Here is a 21261-nt window from a genome sequence, read left to right as displayed (position 1 = left end):
AAGGTATAGTAAGAAAATGAGTAGTATTCTGCATAAAATGTATTTTTAATTTAATATTTTTGGGTGTGTGGAACGGATTAATTAAATTTACATTATTTCTTATAGGAAAATTTGTTTTGGTTTACAAATTTTCGGTGCACGAACTGTCTCTTGGAACTGATTAAATTCATAAACCAAGGTACCACTGTATTAACCTGTTCTTAAAAACAGTAGTGTTGAATGTAATGAAATTCCTCTTTCCTCTAGAGCCCTGGTGGCTCCTTGAAGCCATCTTGTCGAGATGACTCCCTCATACTGAGCCACATTAGCCATATGAATCCTGTATGGCATACTGGCGAACCAGAGCCAGAACCTTACCCCTCAGAGGCACATGGAGCAGGGAAATTTTATAATCATGTTCTAGAAAATATCCAGAAATTAAGTGGAGCAATACAGACAGCTGCAAGGTTCACAGAAAACAAAGCTCTGAAACAGCTTTGCCGCTGTTACAAGTGAAAACTAGCCGAGCAGTGCTCCACGCCCCTACTAGTGCAAAAACTACCACAACCCGAAGGCAAACAAAAGTAGAAACTCTCCAAAACACTCGGAGGGTTCTATTGCCAAGCAGCAAAAAATCAACAGAGGTAGACCCAAAGTGACTAGTGGAAGGGGACCCCAAGCCCCAAGGGCAGTACTTACAGGGCACTCAGGGAAGGTGACCCCAAGCCCCAAGGGCAGTACTTACAGGGCACTCAGGGAAGGTGACCTTAACCTTTAGACCGTGCAATACATACATATATGAATTGACAAAAAATAATTTAAGTTAAGTTTTTAAAACTTGCACAAACACTTTTTTTTTTTTTTTTTTTTTTTTTTTTGCATAATCAACTAGGCAAATGCTCCAACTTTGTCTAAATGATCACAGCGTAACTTAAAAAACCAGAGAATTAAAATTAATTTTAAAATTGAATATTGAAAACATCAGATTTTCAATTCAGAATAAAAAATATGAACTATCATTAACCCTTAACATGCTCGGGGTTTAACCCTTAAAGTGCGCATCACTTCATATGAAGTGTAAATCGTTTTACCAGTCAACTGCGCTTCACTTCATATGAAGTGTATGGGTACCGCGCACGATTTGAATGGCCCGCGGTGTAGCTGGGGGTCCCATACGCTGTCCAGGGGCTCTAGTAAACAGCGGCCATTTAGAAAAAAAATCCCGCTCACGATCCGAAGGCATGGGAGGCCTCAGTTTAGCGAGAGTCACCATGGCGAGCGCACGGTCAAACGCCTCACGGGCACGCACCACTCAGTCCCTCACCCCAGAGCAAATAGCCCACGAATTATTCTCTGAAGGTGAAGAAAGTGTGTTTGACGATTCAGACAACGATGAGGATTATACACAGTTGTCGGGTAATAGTAGCAGCAGCAGTGAAAGTGAGAATGACCGCCATACCATGGCGAGGCCTATACGCTCACCGATGCCTCCTCGCCCAGTTTCTACCCCAATTCTACCACGACCTCACAGTTCCTGTGGATATTTTCTGTTTGAGGGTGACGAGTCAGAGGGAGGTGACTCCTTTTCTGGGTTTAGTGACTCAGATCAAAGTTTTATTGAGCCTGTGGCTGGTACCAGTGGTGTAACTGGGCGAGAAATTGTCGCGTCAGCAGCATCTCGCCCGGCTAAGCGCCACCGCATGGCACCACATGAGGGACCAAGACCCTCGTGTTCACGTGCACCCACCTCACGTGCACCCACCTCACGTGCACCCACGTCACGTGCACGTAGCCGCCGTGCTTCTCGCAGTCGGTATTCAGCTCCTGGTCGCCGGTATGCATCGCTTCCTCGCCGTCTTTCCTCTGCATCTCGCAGGACGCCTGGTATACTTGAGTGGAGTGATGGTGACGATTTTATTCCTAATATTCCTCACTTTGACGATAAAGATGTAGGGATTACAAACCTTTTCCCTAATCAAGGTGAGGACATGGCTGAGATGGAATATTTTACAGCATTCTATGATGAACCACTCATAGAATACATTGTACACCAAACGAACCTGCATGCTGCTTACCTGATTGAGAGGGAAATCACAGAATTTTCACGACTGCAGCGTTGGAAAAATACCACAGTGGCGGAAATGTATGTGTTTTTGGCACTCTGTTTGTTGATGAAGCACTGTCACAAACATGCAATAAATGACTATTGGAGCAAGGACAAGACAATACCAACACCTTTATTCGGGAAATATATGTCACGAGACAGGTTTCAGATACTCCTCAGGTGTCTACATTTTGGAAGTGTTCAGGACCGAACACCTGATGATAGACTGTGGCGAGTGAGGCACTACATGAACGATGTTATTGGAAAATTCAGAGATTTTTACGTACCAGCACAGAAGCTGGTGGTTGATGAATCTCTCATACTTTTCAAGGGACGTGTTCCATTCAAACAGTACATTCCCTCAAAACGAAACCGATTTGGCCTGAAATTTTTTGTTCTTTGTGATTGTGAGACAGGATACGTGTTACACATGATTCTGTACTCGGCTAGTGATGTAGACATTCCCGGTAACGATGAACATGGATTCTCGGGGAGTGTAGTGAAGACCATCATGGCTCCGTGGATGAACAAGGGACACATTTTATACACAGATAATTACTATACAAGTCCCTTGCTAGCTCGGTTCTTGCTAGAAAATAGAACCGGATTGGTTGGTACAGTAAAGCCACAACGAAGGGAAATGCCTGTGTTTGACAACGACATTGCAGTTAGTGAGTGTCAGAGAAGGAAAAGTGATAACATTCTGTCAGTTCGGTGGAAAGACAAAAGAGAGGTGAACTTGTTGACAACAATTCATGATGGAACAATGGTGAACAGTGGGAAAGTGAGCCATAAAACAAACGCACCACTATATAAGCCAGACTGTGTTTTAGACTATAATATCAACATGCGGTTGATTGATAAATCAGACATGATGATTGGCACTGCAGAGTGTGTGCGGAAGACATGTAGGTGGACGAAAAAAGTGTTCTTCCATCTTGTGGACATGAGCATGCTGAACTGTTTCAACATGTACCTTGTGAGAACTGGACGTAAGCCCACTTTCCGTGACTTTGTATTTGATGCTGCAATACAGTTATTAGGAAAGTTTGCAAAAGATGTCCCAGGTATTCAGCGGCCCATCATAAACCCACTGTTGCAGCATGCTGGTACTCCACGCCTCGCTCACACTGAAGGCTTCCTAGCACACAAACTTAAGTATTTGCCACCTGGTGTGAAGCGTGCAATAGCCCAACGTGATTGCTTGGTGTGTAAAACAACGACACGTAGAGACAAGAAACGGAAGCTTGTGCAAACATGGTGTGAAACGTGTGGTATCTCATTATGTGCTGTCGACTGCTTCAATGACTACCACAGTCTAGAAATCTTCTAAGTGTGCTTCAAAGTGTGTATAGCGTGTGCGAGTGTGTAAATATGTAAACATATAAGCAGATAGCGTGTGTGTGTGTGTAAATATATACAAATATAAGCAGAACATACAATATAATAGACTGTAATGACATATTATATTGCCGTAATTGAAAACATTTGTGTGCGCCTGTGTATACTCAAATATGCAACAATTATTGATACAAAATATGTTCAAACAGTATTTGAAACACAATTAGTGAAAAAAAATTAGATAAAATGCGCTTAGACATTGTAAATAAATAGCGCGAAAATATATTTGTGGCAACTCTGGCTGTTTGAGGACCGCGCGCAACACCTCCCGGGCGTGTACTGCATGGGCGAACATGCAGATTGTGACGTCATCACAGAGCCTCTCGGCTCTATTGCAACAAAAGTAAGTACAATAGAATTTTTTTTATATTTTTCCCGTGATCAGTGAACAGAACTTAACAGATTAGCAAAAAAAAAAATTTTTTTTTTTTTTTCAAAATGACATGCGCCTGTGCGGATGGCAGGATATTAGACCCCGAGCATGTTAAGGGTTAATATCCTGTCATCCCCACAGGCGCATGTCATTTTGAAAAAAAAAAAAAATTATTTTTTCTTTCTAACCTGTTAATTTGTGTTCACTGATCACGGGAAAAATAGTAAAAAAATCGTAAGTGGCATATATTACCCGCTACAGGGCGGGAAAGTCTGGCAAATTATAGGCGCTGACTCAGCGTACGTCCCAGGTGGTCTGTTGCTCGCAAGCTGTCAGGCCAGAGTTGCCCCCAGAGTTGCCACAAAGAGATAATTACCGAATTATTTCAATGTCTCTGATTGATTTTTCATACTTTTTTGCTGTAATATTATTCAATAGTGTGTAGTTTGATATATTTATATAATAAAATGAGTGAATCGTTGGTGTACTCAAAAATATGATGTGCATATTGTTGATTCAATTATGTTCATCAATCAGTGAACAAATACTTTGTCGGTTATTACACTATAAGCACAGGTTATATATAAGTATTTGCATGTTTTGTTCACTATAACGAACCACTAAGTAGCTATTATGAGTCAAAAAGTAATGAGGAGTGACCGCCGTGTACCAGCCAGCCACTCACGCCCTCCCTCCAGTCATCTGACTCACCCTCATTCTCCTCCCACAATAATGTTTTTGCTATAATTCACTATATACAGACGTTATATATAAGTATCTACATGTTTTGTTCACCATAACTGTACATCTAAGCTTGTATGGTGAGTAAAGGCACAGACGTAGGACCTCTCACAGTCAGCTGATGGCTGCCGCCCTCAAGGCCAGACGCACTAATATTTCTCCTCTAACAATACTGTGTTGTGTTATTACGCTATATACACACATTATATATAAATATCTACCTGTTTTATTCATCATACTTGTACAAATAAACTGGTAAGGTGCCCAAAGACCATCGTGGTAACCAGTAAACAACACCGTCGTCTGCACGGTGGCATCGTGCAGACGACGCCACCGCCCTCACCAAAATGGCGGCTCCAAACCTTCTCTTGCTGTTTATACCCTCTATACGCACGTTATATTTAAGTATCTACATTTGTGTTCACCATAGCGAACCACTAAGCTGGTATGGTGAGTGCAGTCAATAAAAGGTGGCCACACACAGTCAAAAGACATCGCCACCACCCTCCCTCCCACAGCATTACACCTCCTTCCATGGCGCACAGCGCTAAATATCACCACAATCCTGCTATTATCAGAACCCTGGTCAGTTTTATCACAATCAGGGGTCTTCTGTAATAATATCATCGCTACATAATAGCATGAACAAGTATAATTTGGCATTTTTAGGCGATGCTGTGGTCACAAGCTGAACAGCAGTGCTGTTAGCTCATGCTGCGTGCATCAGGCTTGGTTGCTCACTCAATACCGAGGCCAATAACACCCGGGAGTTTGGCCCACGATTTTTTAAAAAAATGGCTTCTGTTTACAAGAGCCCTGATGAAGGTGTGGTGAACCCCGTGTATCCGCGGGCTGTTTAAATCTTGCGTAGTACTCCAACACATCATATGACGTGATGTGCAGTTGACTGGAACAACGTCCAGCACGTCATATGACGTGATGCGCACTTTAAGGGTTAATTGTTCATTTAATGTTGTTATTCTCTCAGAATAGCACATGATCTTCATTTTCATTAAATTAGAATATAGGTTTTTAGTACTGTATAGTTTACTGTAAAACAAATCGTCAATAGGAGATTTCAAATATGCGGATATTTAGACCAAAAAAATTATACAGTAACTCGAAATGTATAAAGTTTATGAAAAATCCATTCTGATGGGATTGTAGAACAGACAGCAGAGCACACAATATGTCAAAATAGTGAGAATGGGTTAATAACTGGAATATTAGAAGCCACTCAAAGTTGAAACTCTGGTTTCAGAGATAATTGAAGTTTAAGTTATCAACAATGAATAAAAATAGTTTTAATTCATTAATTTAACTATGTTTTAATAAATATTGTTTGGCATTCGTACTCGAATATGTGAAAGTTGTAGGTCACTATGTGTTGAAATGAAGTCATGAAAAAATAACCCCCCAAAAAACACAAAATTATAATAAATATAATGATTTAGGGGGATATATTTAAGGTATATTTAAGGTATATTTTCACTTTATATAAGTGAAAAAGCCCTAATATGGTCCCTAATCATCAAAACAACCTAAAGAGACAAAGAAAATAGAGTTTGAAATCAGAGAAAATATCAGCCAAAAAAAATTAAAAGTGCCAAGTTTTGCTAGTTGTGACTGACTTATTTGTTGACCAATTTCATTTTATCTTCACATAGTTAGGGAAACATATGCATTCTCCAGGATGTAAATGTTACAACAAAATCAGATAATAAATCAGATAATAAACAAAGGAGAAAAAAATAACTAAAATAAAAAAAAAAAAATTCCCCTAAAAATTTTTTTTTGGGGACATTGATGAAAGTAACATATATATTAACATTGGACATTGTATTTATATGATATATACCAAAATAGATCATATTAACAGTTATTCATTGTTTTGTGTTATTATGTATTACTCGGCAATGATATAAAAGCACCAACTGCATAGCCACTTTGTGGACACTTCTTGCTACTATTCTTCTTTGAGCATAGGACAGCTGCTTGCATTTCTTTATTACTGCATAATCCTTCAGTTACAGTTATTAGGAGCTGCTGTTCTTATCAATAAAACGTTCTTATTTTTCAAAAATTCGTCTAAAATCAATTTCTGAAAATATTTTTATGAGAGTTTTACTACACTGAAGCCAATAAGTTGGAGATTAGTTTTACATTTTTAAGTTATTTTTACATAATTCAAACATTTTTCAATGTTATGCCCCCTAAATTCACGGTAATATGCACGGTCTAAGGGTTAACCCTTAAGCTGCTAAGGGGCCCTGAGGAGATACACCCGTGCGCAAGAAAAAAAATTCTAAAAAATTATTTCGTCTTCTAAAAATGTTAATGTGTGTTCCCTGAGCACGGGAACAAAAAAATCGTAGGCGACATTTTGGCCACAATAGGCCGAGGAAGTCTGGCAAAATGTGGGCGTCGACAAAGCGGTCGTCAGTGGCAGTCAGTGTCATCCGAGATGATAGGTGGGAGTTGCCACAAAGATATTTTTGGCCTGGCGTTCCGCGAGCGCTTTGTCATGGGTTCGTATCCTGGCCGGGGAGGATTTACTGGGCGCAAATCCTTAACTGTAGCCTCTGTTTAATTCAACAGTAAAATGGGTACTTTGTTATAAAAACGATTCTTCATGGAGGTCGTATTCCAGGGACCTACCCGAAACGCTACGTGTACAAGTGGCTGTACAAGAATGTAACAACTCTTGTATACATCTCAAAAAAAAAAAAATTATTACCTAATTATTTCAATGTCTGATTTTTTTTTAGTTTTTTGCAGTAATATTATTCAATAGTGTGTAGTGTGATATATTTATATAATAAAATGAGTGAATCATCGATGTACTCAAAATTATGGTGTGCATATTATTGATTTAATTATTATGTTCATAAAACAAACAAATAGTCTTGCTGTTATTACACTATACACAGGTTATATGTAAGTATATGCATGTTTTGTTCACCATAACGAACCACTAAGTTGGCAATACGAGTCGAAAAGAAACGAGGAGCGACTGCCACACACCAGCCATGTCGGAAAATCCGACACCATTTAATATATCATACAGACAGATAATAATTGCTGCTGTATTACCAACAAGTTACCCATAGAAAACGTAACTTGTAGTGGAATTACCGTCTAAAGAAAACGGGATATCATCACCACATACCATTATAAATTCACCAGCTATTCTGCTGGGAATTATTCTTAAATACATTAGTCTTTGGACTTTACCATCATAAAACATCTCATATAAATTAACTTAATTATCAGTATTAAAGTAGAGTAAATGTGACCCTTCTATCACTTATTGACATCTGGACAATGTAAGCTAGGCGTCAGTGAGGAAGGAGGGGCAGCCATTGTTATTGTCACCTCCAAGACGCGTGGAGCAAATTCGGCTCCTATCATATCTGGACAATGTCGGCCAGTAGCGTCAATAGTATGGAGTGTTAGACATTGCCATTGTTTATACTAGACCAGAGGCGCAGGGAGCAATTCGGCTCCTGTTAATTTTACTTGGACGTAGTGTTATGGAAACCAAAGGTGTACCATTATCACACGCTGTCAACAAATTCAAGTTAAGTGTCTTTCCGAAACCCGTATATCTATCATTAGTGGCCATTAATGTCATTGGGTAGGGTGACCCGGTTAGATCACAAAATCGCCTCATACTAAAGGTAATTAAGCCAGGTCTTCATTGTTCCATGTACAGTATTTTCTCTGACATAGCCTGTCATATATAGGTATCTGGCTTTACAGCTAGCGCCCTTTTGACAGGTCAAGACGAGGAAGCATGCTTTGTACATCAGTTACCAGGGTGATGGAAGCTACCTCAAAGAGGGAAAATGTGGCGTCTACAACCTAGTTATACCTGATGGACTAAAGCTTGCTGTACAAATAAGATAAGGAACCTCTTCAATGTATGTAGTCTAATACTGTAGTTTGATTGGCTGCATATATATAAATTAAATTTAATAAACCCCCCCTAATGTGTAGAGGATCGATTTGTGAGATTATGACATTATTGCAGAAATACAGTCCACTTATCATTATACAAATTGCTATCGAAGTATATAAATTAACATAAATATAAATTCATATAATTTAAATAAATATAAATCTCACAGGTCGGTTCCCACAAGCCAGCCACTCGTTGCCACTCCCTCAACAACGCCTCACTCGCCCACTTTCTCCTCCCACCATCCTGTTTTTTATTTTCTTCACTATATACAGACGTTATAAATAAGTATCTACATGTTTTGTTCAACACAACTGCACAACTAAGCTGATATAGTTAGTTCAGGCACTAAGAGACATCGCTGCACAAAGTCAGCTGGCGGCTGCCTCCCTCACTCATTCAAGGTCACATGCACTAAAATTTCTCCCCCAACAATATCGTTTGTGGTGTTATTACACTACATACAGATGTTATATATAAGTATGTATATGTTTTGTTCACTACAACTGTACAACTAAGCTGATATAGTTAGTTCAGGCACTAAGAGTCATTGCTACACACAAGTCTGCTGGCGACTGCCTCCCTCACTCATTCAAGGTCACACGCACTAAAATTTCTCCCCCAACAATACTGTTTGCAGTGTTATTACACTATATACACACACATTATATATAAGTATCTACATGTTGTATGCACCGTAACTGTACACCTAAGTTTGTAGGGTTCCCGAAGAGCATAGTGGCCATCCTCTACACAGCTAGACCAGTCATGCAGACGATGCCATCTCCGTCACCCAAAAGGCTCCTTCCAACATAATCCTTTTGCTGTTATTACACTAATACACACATTATATATAAGTATCTACATTTGTGTTCACCATAGAGAACCACTGAGCTGGTATGGGGAATGCAGACAATAACATGTGGCCACCCAGTCAGTAAACGATGCTATTTCCCTCCGTCTCTCAGCATTACTCCTCCCACAGCGCTAATTACCACAACAATCCTGGTCATTTTTATCACAGTCAGGGGTCATCTGTAATACTGTCATCGCTAAATAATAGCAGTTACATATTTATTTTGACATTTTTAGGGGATGCTTTGGTAACAAGCTGAACAGCAATGCTGTTAGCTCATGCTGCATGCACCAGCCTTGGTTGCTCTCACAGTACTGTGGCTCTCACAGCAGAGAACATTGCTCACGATTTTTTAAAACATGGCATCTGTTTACAAGAGCCCTGAGGAAGCTAATGTGAACCCCATGTAGCCGCGGGCCATTTGAATCGAGTCTGGCACCCTATGGCGTATATATACGCCATGTGCACCGTGGGACATGTTACATGTCTGGGATGCTCTCGAACATAGGTTCGAACCCTTGTCACGGTCCTTGTGGATTTGTTCATTTGATGCATCACGCTATTATGTGTAATGAAGTAAGGGCAAAAGAGGTAGATTGGCCTATTGACAGAGCTCGAGTGCATGGGGAAATTGTGTAAAATCCTGGTTTGTGTTTCGGAGAGGCAAATCCAAGTAAGGGCAGTAGGACTTCTGGTTGCAATTCTTTTCCATGTCGTAGCGCAGTCAATTATGGGAGCGTCTGGCATTCTCTCGGACGTAGGTTCGAACCCTCATCACGGCCCTTGTGGATTTGTTCATTTGATGCATCACGCTATTGTGATTTCTGTGTGTAATGATCACAGGACTCCTGGTCAAAGATGTCACCGACTCAACAAGCAGGCAAAAAGCATGAGCGTCGCCCTGAGACAAGAAGACAGCAACCCTCAAACTCGCAAAAGGCGAGAGGGGACCCAGGGGTCGCATCCATCGGACCCCGTGCGCCCCCACTGGGTTTCCCAGGGCCTTTAGACTGGTATCGCTAAGGGTAAGCCCAGGCAGGGTACTGCTAAGCAGCGTCCAAAGCTACCGAACAAACTACTAAAACTGAACCCCAATACATGTCCACTCACGGGGCCCAAGCAGGGGGGTACCACTGAACAGGTCAAATCATAAGATAACAAGGGTAAAGGAACACAAAGGCCGACTCCCCTCCCCACCAAGCAGAAACAAAGAGAAAAGAAAAACCCCACAAGGTATTTAGACATTCTTAATAAGACCAGCAAGCAGTGAACTTGCTGGTCTTGCCGTTGTCCTCTTGCCCCACAAGAGGACAACGGACTCAGGAGGAACAGAGCCAGCCGCTGTTATAGGTAAAAACTAGATGCGCAGCACCCTGTGCCCCTACCAGTGCAAAAACTACCATTTATCCCAAGGTAAACAAGGGAGGAAAACCCTAAACACACTCGGGGTGGTCAAATCACAGAGCGGCAAGAGACCAACAGAGGTAGACCCAAAGCGACTTGTGAAAGATAACCCCAAGCCCCAAGGGCAGTACTTACAAGGCACTCTGGGAAAGGAACCCTAAGCACATGAAGCCCGAGTACCTGTGAATATTACTCCCAGCTCGCATGCCACCGTAAGAACAGTACTGGACCCAAGTACTAGACCCACAGCATAACACAGAATCTGGAACTGGAACCACACGACCATGCCACAATCGCATCAGCTGAAGAACTGCAGGTTGGATCGCCGGCGCGGGGGTCTGGGGCTCCCCCTTCCCCCTCCCAGATAAGGGGGGAGCTGCACAGACATGCGGCGCAGCTTGTGTGACGTCATGCTCATTTGCTCGTTTTCTTTTGGGGAGTTCTGTCAATTCGTTTGGCTATTTTAGTCGTTTTAACCAAAATAGGGGTTTGTTTTGGGGTAATTACCGAAGTGTAGTTACAGGATGAGAACTACGCCCGTGGTGTCCCGTCTACCCAGCACTCTTTGTCATATAACGCTTTGAAGCTACTGATGGTTTTGGCCTCCACCACCACCTCACTTAACTTGTTCCAACCGTCTACCACTCTGTTTGCAAAAGTGAGTTTTTTTTATATTTCTTCGGCATCTTTGTTTAGTTAGTTTAAATCTATGACCTCTTGTTCTTGAAGTTCCAGGTCTCAGAAGAAGGGGTGCTTACCTTCTGTGTGCCTGTCCCAGTCGATAGCAAATATAGAATACTCCAAATCCCATGTGCCTCTCTGAGGGGGCCAGGTTCTGGCTCATGGTCCCCGGTAGGCCTAGAACTCCATTCACACCGACTGATGCCAAAGTCTAATGATATACATATCAGCCTGGATAGCTCCGGGGAGCCAAAGGGGCTCCCCTCAGAAACTTTAGTGTTTTATTTTACTTGCCCATTGTATATAGAGAGAAGGAGTTGAAGGATTACAAAATGGCTGGTGGTGTCAGTGGCGAGGGTTGGTGTCAGGGTGCAGGTGGTGCCAGTAGAGGAATTTGATGGTAGGTGGTGTCAGTGGTGAGCATCAGGGAAAGCAGGTGATGTTAGTGGTGTCAGGGGAAGCAGACAATGTCAGGGGTGTCAGTGGAAGCAGGTGATGTCAGTGAAAGCAGGTGATGTCAGTGAAAGCAGGTGATGTCAGTGAAAGCAGGTGATGTCAGTGAAAGCAGGTGATGTCAGTGAAAGCAGGTGATGTCAGTGAAAGCAGGTGATGTCAGTGAAAGCAGGTGATGTCAGTGAAAGCAGGTGATGTCAGTGAAAGCAGGTGATGTCAGTGAAAGCAGGTGATGTCAGTGAAAGCAGATAATGTCAGTGAAAGCAGGTGATGTCAGTGAAAGCAGATAATGTCAGTGAAAGCAGATAATGTCAGTGAAAGCAGATAATGTCAGTGAAAGCAGATAATGTCAGTGGTCTCAGGGGAAACAGATAATGTCAGTGAAGGCAAATAGTGTGTGGTGGAAGTTGTTGTCAGGGAAAGCAGCAATTACCTAAATGTAGTTACAGGATGAGAGCTATGCTTGTGATGCTCGTGCTCGTCTTCCCAGCACTCTTCATCATATATTTTGAAATTAGTTGTGTGTTTGGCTTCCACCATTTTCTCGCTTAGTTTGTTCTGTCTACCACTCTGTGAAAGTAAATGTTCTAATATTTTTTCAGCAGCTTTGTTTAGTTAGCTTAAATTTATGACCTCTTGTTCTTGAAGTTCCAGGTCTCAAGAATCCTTTATCAATTTTGTTGAATCCTCTTGCTATTTTGTACATCAGTGGCGAGGGCTGGTGTCAGTGGTGTGAGTCTTCTGCTCACTTTCAGGATGTGGGTCTCGTGCAGCCCCATGCCCTGATGCCTTTGTTGTCAGTTGTACTTGTGGCGAACGACCTTCATGCTCGTTCGCATTTGGGTTTTGTTGCGCAATTTCTGGGCTTCCTTGAACTCCATACAGATTTGCTCTGGGAGGATGTTGAGGCACTCAACATGGGCCTAATGTGGGCATTATTTCCTCTGCTGTAGCTGCATTGGCTGCTCTGCCCAAGCTGTATCCTCTCATGTTCTAGGTGGTGGTGGACATGTTCTTCACCATCTGACTCGTTTGTTGGCAGGCTGTTTGACCCAGTCTTTGGAGGCAGCATGGGCCCTGGCTCTCTTGTCTGTCTCCCTCTTTTCTCCCCTTCCTCTTTCCGGAAGAGGTTGTGTCGCAGTTTCTATCATCATCTGCTTGTTGGCCTATTTTGGACCTCTAATCTTCTCAGGAGGTCTCGTTCACGTCCTTGGAGGCGATCAGGTAGAGCTGGGGTGTTGCCTGCTGTGGATCAGGAGCAGGCTGCCTGTGGAGTCAGAAGTGCTTGAGCCAGTCACAAGCACTTCCACTGGCCCAATCCTTCTCGTCTGGTTAGTTCCATACTTGCTCTTCACGGTGCAGTTTATTCTAATTTCTTCCCTCTCTCCACTGTTCCTTCAGAGGGGCAGAGGAGGGAGGGGCGGCTTGCCCGACTCACCAGCTCCTGGTCCTACGAGTTGAAGGATTTTCGGGTTGTTTCACATGGCCTACTGTAGATTTTGTCGGGAATGGACCCAAGATGTGGTCGGTTCCTCCCCATCTGGGGGTTCAGGTCTTTACTAGCAGGCTTCTTCCTCTCACCTGTGTTGGGTCATCTTGGAGTGGGTGGTTTCTTGTGTGGTCGAAATAACTGCATCGCTTCAGGGGGTTCCATCACTTATTTTAGGTTCTGAAGCAGGACTCGATGGGCCTCCGGTTATCCTTGTTCTTTCAAGGATGAACCGGCTCATCCTTGTTCTTTCAAGGATGAACCGGCTCATCCTTGTTCTTTCAAGGATGAACCGGCTCATCCTTGTTCTTTCAAGGATGAACCGGCTCATCCTTGTTCTTTCAAGGATGAACCGGCTCATCCTTGTTCTTTCAAGGATGAACCGGCTCATCCTTGTTCTTTCAAGGATGAACCGGCTCATCCTTGTTCTTTCAAGGATGAACCGGCTCATCCTTGTTCTTTCAAGGATGAACCGGCTCATCCTTGTTCTTTCAAGGATGAACCGGCTCATCCTTGTTCTTTCAAGGATGAACCGGCTCATCCTTGTTCTTTCAAGGATGAACCGGCTCATCCTTGTTCTTTCAAGGATGAACCGGCTCATCCTTGTTCTTTCAAGGATGAACCGGCTCATCCTTGTTCTTTCAAGGATGAACCGGCTCATCCTTGTTCTTTCAAGGATGAACCGGCTCATCCTTGTTCTTTCAAGGATGAACCGGCTCATCCTTGTTCTTTCAAGGATGAACTGGTTTATCCCTTGCCCCAAGTTATGGATGACTACCTTGTCCCAGGTTCATCTTGTATTAGAAGCAGACTCTTGGATGATCTCTGTAGAGCTCCGAGATGCATATTGGAATGTTCCTATACATCCAAGGTTCAGAGATTGGTTAGGTTTTGTGGTCGGGGTGCAAAATTACCAGTTTCGGGTTCTTCCATCTGTGTGTGGTTTCCATACTTGGTTCGAGTTATAGTGACTTGTCTTTGGTTGTTGAGGACTTTGTGTTTTAGTCTACCTTGTCGACTGGCTGGTGTGGGCTCCCAGTCAGTTAGGGTGCCTGCTAGCCAGGGATCTGGTTCTTTCCAAGCTCACTGTGTTCGGGTTCCTGGTGAACTGATGGAAGTCCCAGTTGATTATGTTCCAGGTTCAGACTTGGCTGGGTCTCGTGTGGGACTCGAGATCAGCTTTGCTTTTCATTCCTCTACCGACTTTGAGCAAGCTACAGTGTCACCATCTGTTGGTGTCAAGTCATTCCCAGGTGACATGTCGGCTGCTCAAGTAGTTGTGCGGGAACCTGAAATTCACCTGCATAATTTTTCCTCAGGAAAAAGGAGGCTTCAGTGGGTCTTCTGGTACCTCCAGTTCAACTTTCAGGTATCTACTTTCACCACTGCCACAATCATTGGGAGCTGGCTGCTGTGTCACCGACTTCCTCTTTGGGCTTTTTGGGGTTCGGTTTCCTGACACTTTCCTTCACTCATGCTCGACGTCTTCATGAACGCCTGGTCTGGGTTAGGGTTTTGAGACTAGCACTCATCAAGCCAGTAAGGGACCGTTGGTGTCCTCCACTTTGTTGGACTCCACATGTTTGTGCATCTGCTCCAGAACTGACTGCTCAGTGGCAAGCCCCTTCCCCCAAAATGAGTGGGAAAGGTAGTTTTTGTTTGTTTATTTGTTTGTTTTCAGTGATATTCCTGTGTGGGCCCTAAGCCTCTGGCTAGCCCACTAGGTGTTGCTCGTTTCTGTTTTACTTGGGCGGAGTATGAGTATTTATGACTCGTATGGTCACTTCAGTAAGATTTTGTCTCATGTGTTTAACAACAACTGCTCTGTTGAATCTAAGTTGAAATCTTAATGAGTTTGTAACTCTGCACTGTGTTGGATAATGTTCCAGTGGTCTGTCGGGCATTTCTCCAGTGCTGACATGGGGTCAATGAGCTTACACTATTTTCAAGATTCTATTTTTTACATAGTTGGGGAGTTCATTAGGTGGTTTGTGAGGGTTTTGGTCTCTTGTATCCAGCAGTTTTGTTTTTTTGTTTTTGTTTTTTTACTCTGACTTTCTGAATGCTTTCTCTGGTGAGGTGGCCAAATGTCATCACTCCCTGCACCTCTGTGAGGAAGAGATGGGAAGGGGGGCAGATTTTGGCTCTGGTCTCTGGTAGACCTATGAACTCCATGGATGATGTGACTCAGTAAGTGGGAACCATCTTAAGTGTATAGCTTCAGGAAGTCACTGGGGATCACATATAAATCCCTGGTAATCTCTGATAGCTCAGAAATTGGCTAGCTGTCGGAGGTGGCGATAACTAGTCACTAACACCAACAAACTTGTTTGATCATGTAAATTTACCGTTATCAATAAGGTCATATATAAAAAACCTTGTTTAGTACAGTATTTACAATTTTTATTACTTTATTTATGGTAAAAATGTGTGGATGAGGTTGACTACATGCAAAGAATGACAACAAGCAGAGTTGGTGGCCAACACTAAGAGGCTGACTGCCATCACTCACTCCACAAAACAAATGATTCATGACTCACAGGCAATTTTGTTATTAACACCACCTGATATGACAACACCCCCTGTATTTTTGGTATTCTTTCTTTATTTAAAATACAATAGTGGTGGTTATCTTGAGATGATTTCGGGGCTTTTAGTGTCCCCGCGGCCCGGTCCTTGACCAGGCCTCCACCCCCAGGAAGCAGCCCGTGACAGCTGACTAACACCCAGGTACCTATTTACTGCTAGGTAACAGGGGCATAGGGTGAAAGAAACTCTGCCCATTGTTTCTCGCCGGCGCCTGGGATCGAACCCAGGACCACAGGATCACAAGTCCCGCGTGCTGTCCGCTCGGCCGACCGACCGATGGTTAACCGATGCAAAGAAAATTTTGCTTGCACCTTTAAAACTTTACCAAACAATTTGTTACCTAAGTAATGCCAAATCCACAAAATGCAATACACAAATTGTATTAATATACAAATTGTGCGCCGCCCCTTCTAATATTACGGTACTGTACCACAAAACTTTTTAAAAACCGGTCCTAATATCACAGTACTGCACTCACAAAATATTAGCCACCTGTTCTCTATTACAGTAATACACAAATTTACTGACCCTGAACCTGAGGGAAAGCTCCCAGTCGTCATCCACAGACTTCTAACTGGGCTCGGGAGTACTTTGTCGGACTGGCGTTGACATCATCCACATTGCAACATTTTCTGCAACTGGATCTGAAATTTTGAATTTATCTACAATAATTTTAAACATGACCTCTTTATTGGGTATTAAGAACTTATGACTAGAGGGAAGTCAATATGAAAATAAAATCAATTTTTAAATTTTAATGTAAAAAGAGGAGAATTCTACAATATATCAAGATTTTTGTTTTCCTATGTACATCTGTAAATCTTTAAAATTTGGAGTATTTTTCAAATACAGCCCATCCTTCTGGCGTGGTAGTACTTATAGTAACAATGAGGACCATAATAAATATTTCAACAAACAATGAAATGAGAACGTAGAAATCTGAACTATTGAGTTGGACAAACAGGAAAACTATTTTTTACTTGTGTTGTTTTGACAAAACGAAACCTATCCTAACCAGCCTAGGCCTAATACACGATATCCGAGGCCTAATATGGTACATATATGCTATACAAGGAATATTTCAGTTTGTGTTTTAGCTTCATTTATTTAAACAAAAATGTTTACTAGTCGGTATACTACTATCTAAAGCCAAGAACGTACGAATTCTGACTATTGACGATCGTCACAGTAGGTACTATCTAAACAGGAGGATGGGTTGTCAAATATTGTACAATGTAATGAAATGCTCCATCATTGTACATGACTTGTTTACATATGATGTAGCTGGACTAATTGCTTTCCTATGACGAATGTACTCTATTGTATATTTAATATTTTTCAATTATTTTTCAGGTATTCAGTGGCAACCATTGTTGCCACTGATCAACCTGACCCCAGGTTGGGGTCAGGTTGATCAGGGAGAGGAAGACCATAAATGGTTAGTAGAAAATATGCCACGTTGATCAGCAGATGTTCACTAGATTTCAAGTCTACCTTCAACCTGGCGTAACTCTAACCCGATGATTAATCTATAGTATTTCATAATGAGAAGACTGACAAGACTGACTGGTGTATCTCTCAGATCGGTGCTAAGGTTGCAGGCAAAATAGTTCTTTTTTATATTTATTTTTTTTACATATTTGTGTCTGTGATTACTGAAACCAATACAAATTAAGTTTAAAAACTGCATGCATGAATATATATTCTTGCATTTAAAATGCATTTGATAAATTTATATAAAATTTAGTAACAATGTACTGTATTTAAGAATAAAAGCCTAAATGAAAATTTTGTTCATATCCTGCAGCTCCCAAACATCCGAGCTTTATCTTGAGGTTATCTTGAGATGATTTCGGGGCTTTAGTGTCCCCGCGGCCCGGTCCTCGACCAGGCCTCCACCCCCAGGAAGCAGCCCATGACAGCTGACTAACACCCAGGTACCTATTTTACTGCTAGGTAACAGGGGCATAGGATGAAAGAAACTTTGCCCATTGTTTCTCACCGGCGCCCAGGATCGAACCCGGGATCACAGGATCACAAGCCCAGTGTGCTGTCCACTCGGCCGAGCAAGTTTGGGCGCCCCTAGACCTTATTTTTACAAACATTTTCACCATGAAACGTGCATTTTACCATGAAATGCTCAGTCCCCATGGTACTGTACTTGCTCCGGTACTTTTTCTCGTCCTCTTATCAGACAGACAGGATACAAACTATAGGACTATCATTATTTGCAGATGACACGATTTTCATGCAAATAGACAATGTAGAGGAAATGGCAAACCTCCAATCTGGTATAAATTGTGGTTTTTCAATGAGCTACGAATAATAATATGATGTTACCTTGAGGTGTTTTCAAGGCTTAGCGTCTCCGCGGCCCGGTCCTCGACCTGGCCGCCTCATTGCTGGACTGGTCAACCAGGCTGCTGCTCGCAACCTGACGTATGAGTCACAGCCTGGTTGATCAGGTTCTTTTTTGGAGGTGCTTGTCAAGTTCTCTTGAACACTGAGAGGTCAGCCAGTTATGCCCCTTATGTGTAGTGAAAGCGTGTTGAACAGTCTCGGGCCTCTGATGTTGATAGAGTTCTTTCTCAGAGTACCAATTGCACCTCTGCTCTTCAACGGGGGTTATTCTGCACATCCTGCCATGCCTCCTGGTCTCATGTCGTGTTATTTCTGTATGCAGGTTTGAGACCAGCCCCTCTACTATTTTCCACGTGTAAATTATTATGTATCTCTCCCGCCTGCGCTCAAGAGAATACAGATTTAGGCATTTTAGTCAGTCCCAATGGTTTAGATGTTTTACCGAGTGGATTCTAGTAGTAAAGGATCTCTGCATGCTCTCCAGGTCAGCAATTTCTCCAGCTTTGAAAGGGTCTGTCATCGCGCAGCAGTATTCCACTCTAAGAGAGCACTAGCTTGTCTTGAGTATCATCATTGATAAAGCATCTCTAGTTTGAAAAGTTCCTGTTATCCAACCTGTCATTTTTCTTGCAGTTGTGACAGTTACTTTATTGTGTTCTTTAACCCTTAAACTACCTAAAACATTGTATGATGTGTGACATTGAAGGGGGTATAATTCGAAAAATATTCAAATTATGTAAAATTTACTTAAAAATGTTAAACAAATCTCCAACTTATTGGCTTCAGCGTCGTGAAACTTTCATCAAAGTATTTTCAGAAATTGATTTTAGACAAATATTAAAAAAAAAAAAAATGTTTTGTTGATAAAGAGAACAGCTCCTATTAACTGGAACTGATGGATAATGCAATAATAAAGAGATGCAAGCATCTGTCCGACGCACAAAGAAGGAGAACAACAGTAAGAAGTGTCCACAAAGTGGATATGCAGCTGGTGCCTTTATAGTATTGGTGAGTAATACACAATAACAAATAATGAGTACTGTAGTTATGTTATTATGCTCTATTTTGTTATATATCATATAAAGACATTGCCCAATCAGTTATTTTCAACAATGTCCAGAAAATATTGTTTTTATGTGAACTTTTTTTTTTTTAGGTTTTAGATTTTTTCCTCCTTAGTTTATTATTTGAATTTGTTTTAACCTTTACATCCTGGAGAATGCATACTCGTCCTTAACTATGTCAAGCCAGAATTAAATTGGTCAACAAATAAATCAGTTACAACTCTCAGAACTTGGCACTTTGAAATCTGTGAAAAAATCAGCCAAAAACAATTCAAACTATTTTTCTATTTAGGTTGTTTTGATGATTAGGGACCAGATTAGGGCTTTTTTTCTTATATAAAGTATACTCTAAATATACTCCCTAAATCACTATAATTATTATAATTATCCCTATATTTTGTTTTTTTGTGGGGTAATTTTTTCTTGACTTCATTTCTACACACACTGACCTACAACTTTCACATACTTGAGTACGAATGCCAAACAATGTTTATTGCAGCGTACAAGTAAATTCATGAATTAGAACTGCTTTATTCATTTTCAATAACTTCAACTTCAATTATATCTATAACTAGAATTTCAACTAACTTCAATATCCCCAAAATCTAGTTTCTTACCGATTCTCACCATTTTTACATATAGTGTGCATAACTGTCTGTTCTACAATCCCTATAGAATTTATTTTTCATAAACTCTAAACGTTTGGAGTTATAAATTTTTGTCTAAATTTGCGCATATTTCAAATGCCATATTGACAATTTTTCTTACAGTAAACTATACTGAAAACCTATATTCTAAATATATGAAAATGAAGATCATATGCTATTCTGAGAGCATAATGACACCAAATGAACAGTCAGTGATATTTTTTTTATTTTTGCAGCCAATTTCAAAATTTTAAGTTTTCAATATTCAATTTTATAATAATTTTTTATTTTCTTGCTTTTCAAGTTACACATTTAGACAAAGTTGGAGCATTTTCCTAGTAGATTATTTACAAAACATTTGAAAGTTTCAGAAAATTTTAAGGACCGAGTTCAATCTCACACATCATACAAGGTTTTGCGCAGTTTATGGGTTAAAGGTAAGCTCTTCCGACATCAGTACACCCAAATCCTTTACACTGCTTTTTCGTTCTACGTCATGATTTGACTGCGCTTTGTGCATGGTCTTTTATATTATCATTTTCTGGGGGAGTTCCGGGGAGCCTCCGGGACTCACCCAGAAAATGGCGTTTCATTACATTCAACGCTGGTTTTTTTCCATAGCGCAAGAGCTGGTACTTATCTTCATTAAATACCACATTATTTTCTGTAGCCCATTGAAAGACCTGATTTACATGTACATCTGATTGGAGGTTTGTTGTGCTTTCTATGTTGTCTACTCTCATAAAAGTCATAGTGTCATCTGCAAAGGATGATACAGTGCTATAGATTGTGTCCTTGTCTATGTCCGACATTAGGATGAGAAAAAGTACTGGAGCAAGCACAAACTCTGGGGGACTGATCTCTTCACGGTTGATGGACCGGATTTTATTTCTTTGATTATTACACATTGGGATTCTATTAGTCAGGAAATTGTAGATCCATGTGCCTATTTTTCTGGTAATTCCTTTTGCACGCATTTTGTGTGCAATAACACCATGGTCACATTTGTCGAAGGCTTTTGCAAAATCTGTGTAAATTACATCAGCGTTTTGCTTTTCTTCCATGACATCTAAGGCCATATCAAAGTGGTCCAGCAACTGTGATAAGCAAGAGCGCTCTGTTCTGAACCCATGTTGTCCAGGGTTATGGAGATGCTGT

The 21261-nt window shown here is 41.4% G+C and overlaps 1 protein-coding gene across 1 annotated transcript in view; it reads right to left on the bottom strand.

Moving 5' to 3' along the window:
• Positions 1-21261, bottom strand: part of LOC123757413 (selenoprotein F) — a 73830-nt gene that overhangs the window by 15857 nt on the left and 36712 nt on the right. The window contains exon 3 of the mRNA XM_045740963.2: positions 16560-16675. Coding sequence (XP_045596919.2) covers positions 16588-16675 — 88 coding nt within the window. The 3' untranslated portion in view covers positions 16560-16587. The remainder of the gene's footprint in view (positions 1-16559; positions 16676-21261) is intronic.

This window comes from Procambarus clarkii, chromosome 19, assembly GCF_040958095.1.
Source record: "Procambarus clarkii isolate CNS0578487 chromosome 19, FALCON_Pclarkii_2.0, whole genome shotgun sequence".
Lineage (NCBI taxonomy): Eukaryota > Metazoa > Arthropoda > Malacostraca > Decapoda > Cambaridae > Procambarus > Procambarus clarkii.
Note: the sequence above shows the minus strand (reverse complement) of the source record. Positions and strands in the feature narration are given on the sequence as shown.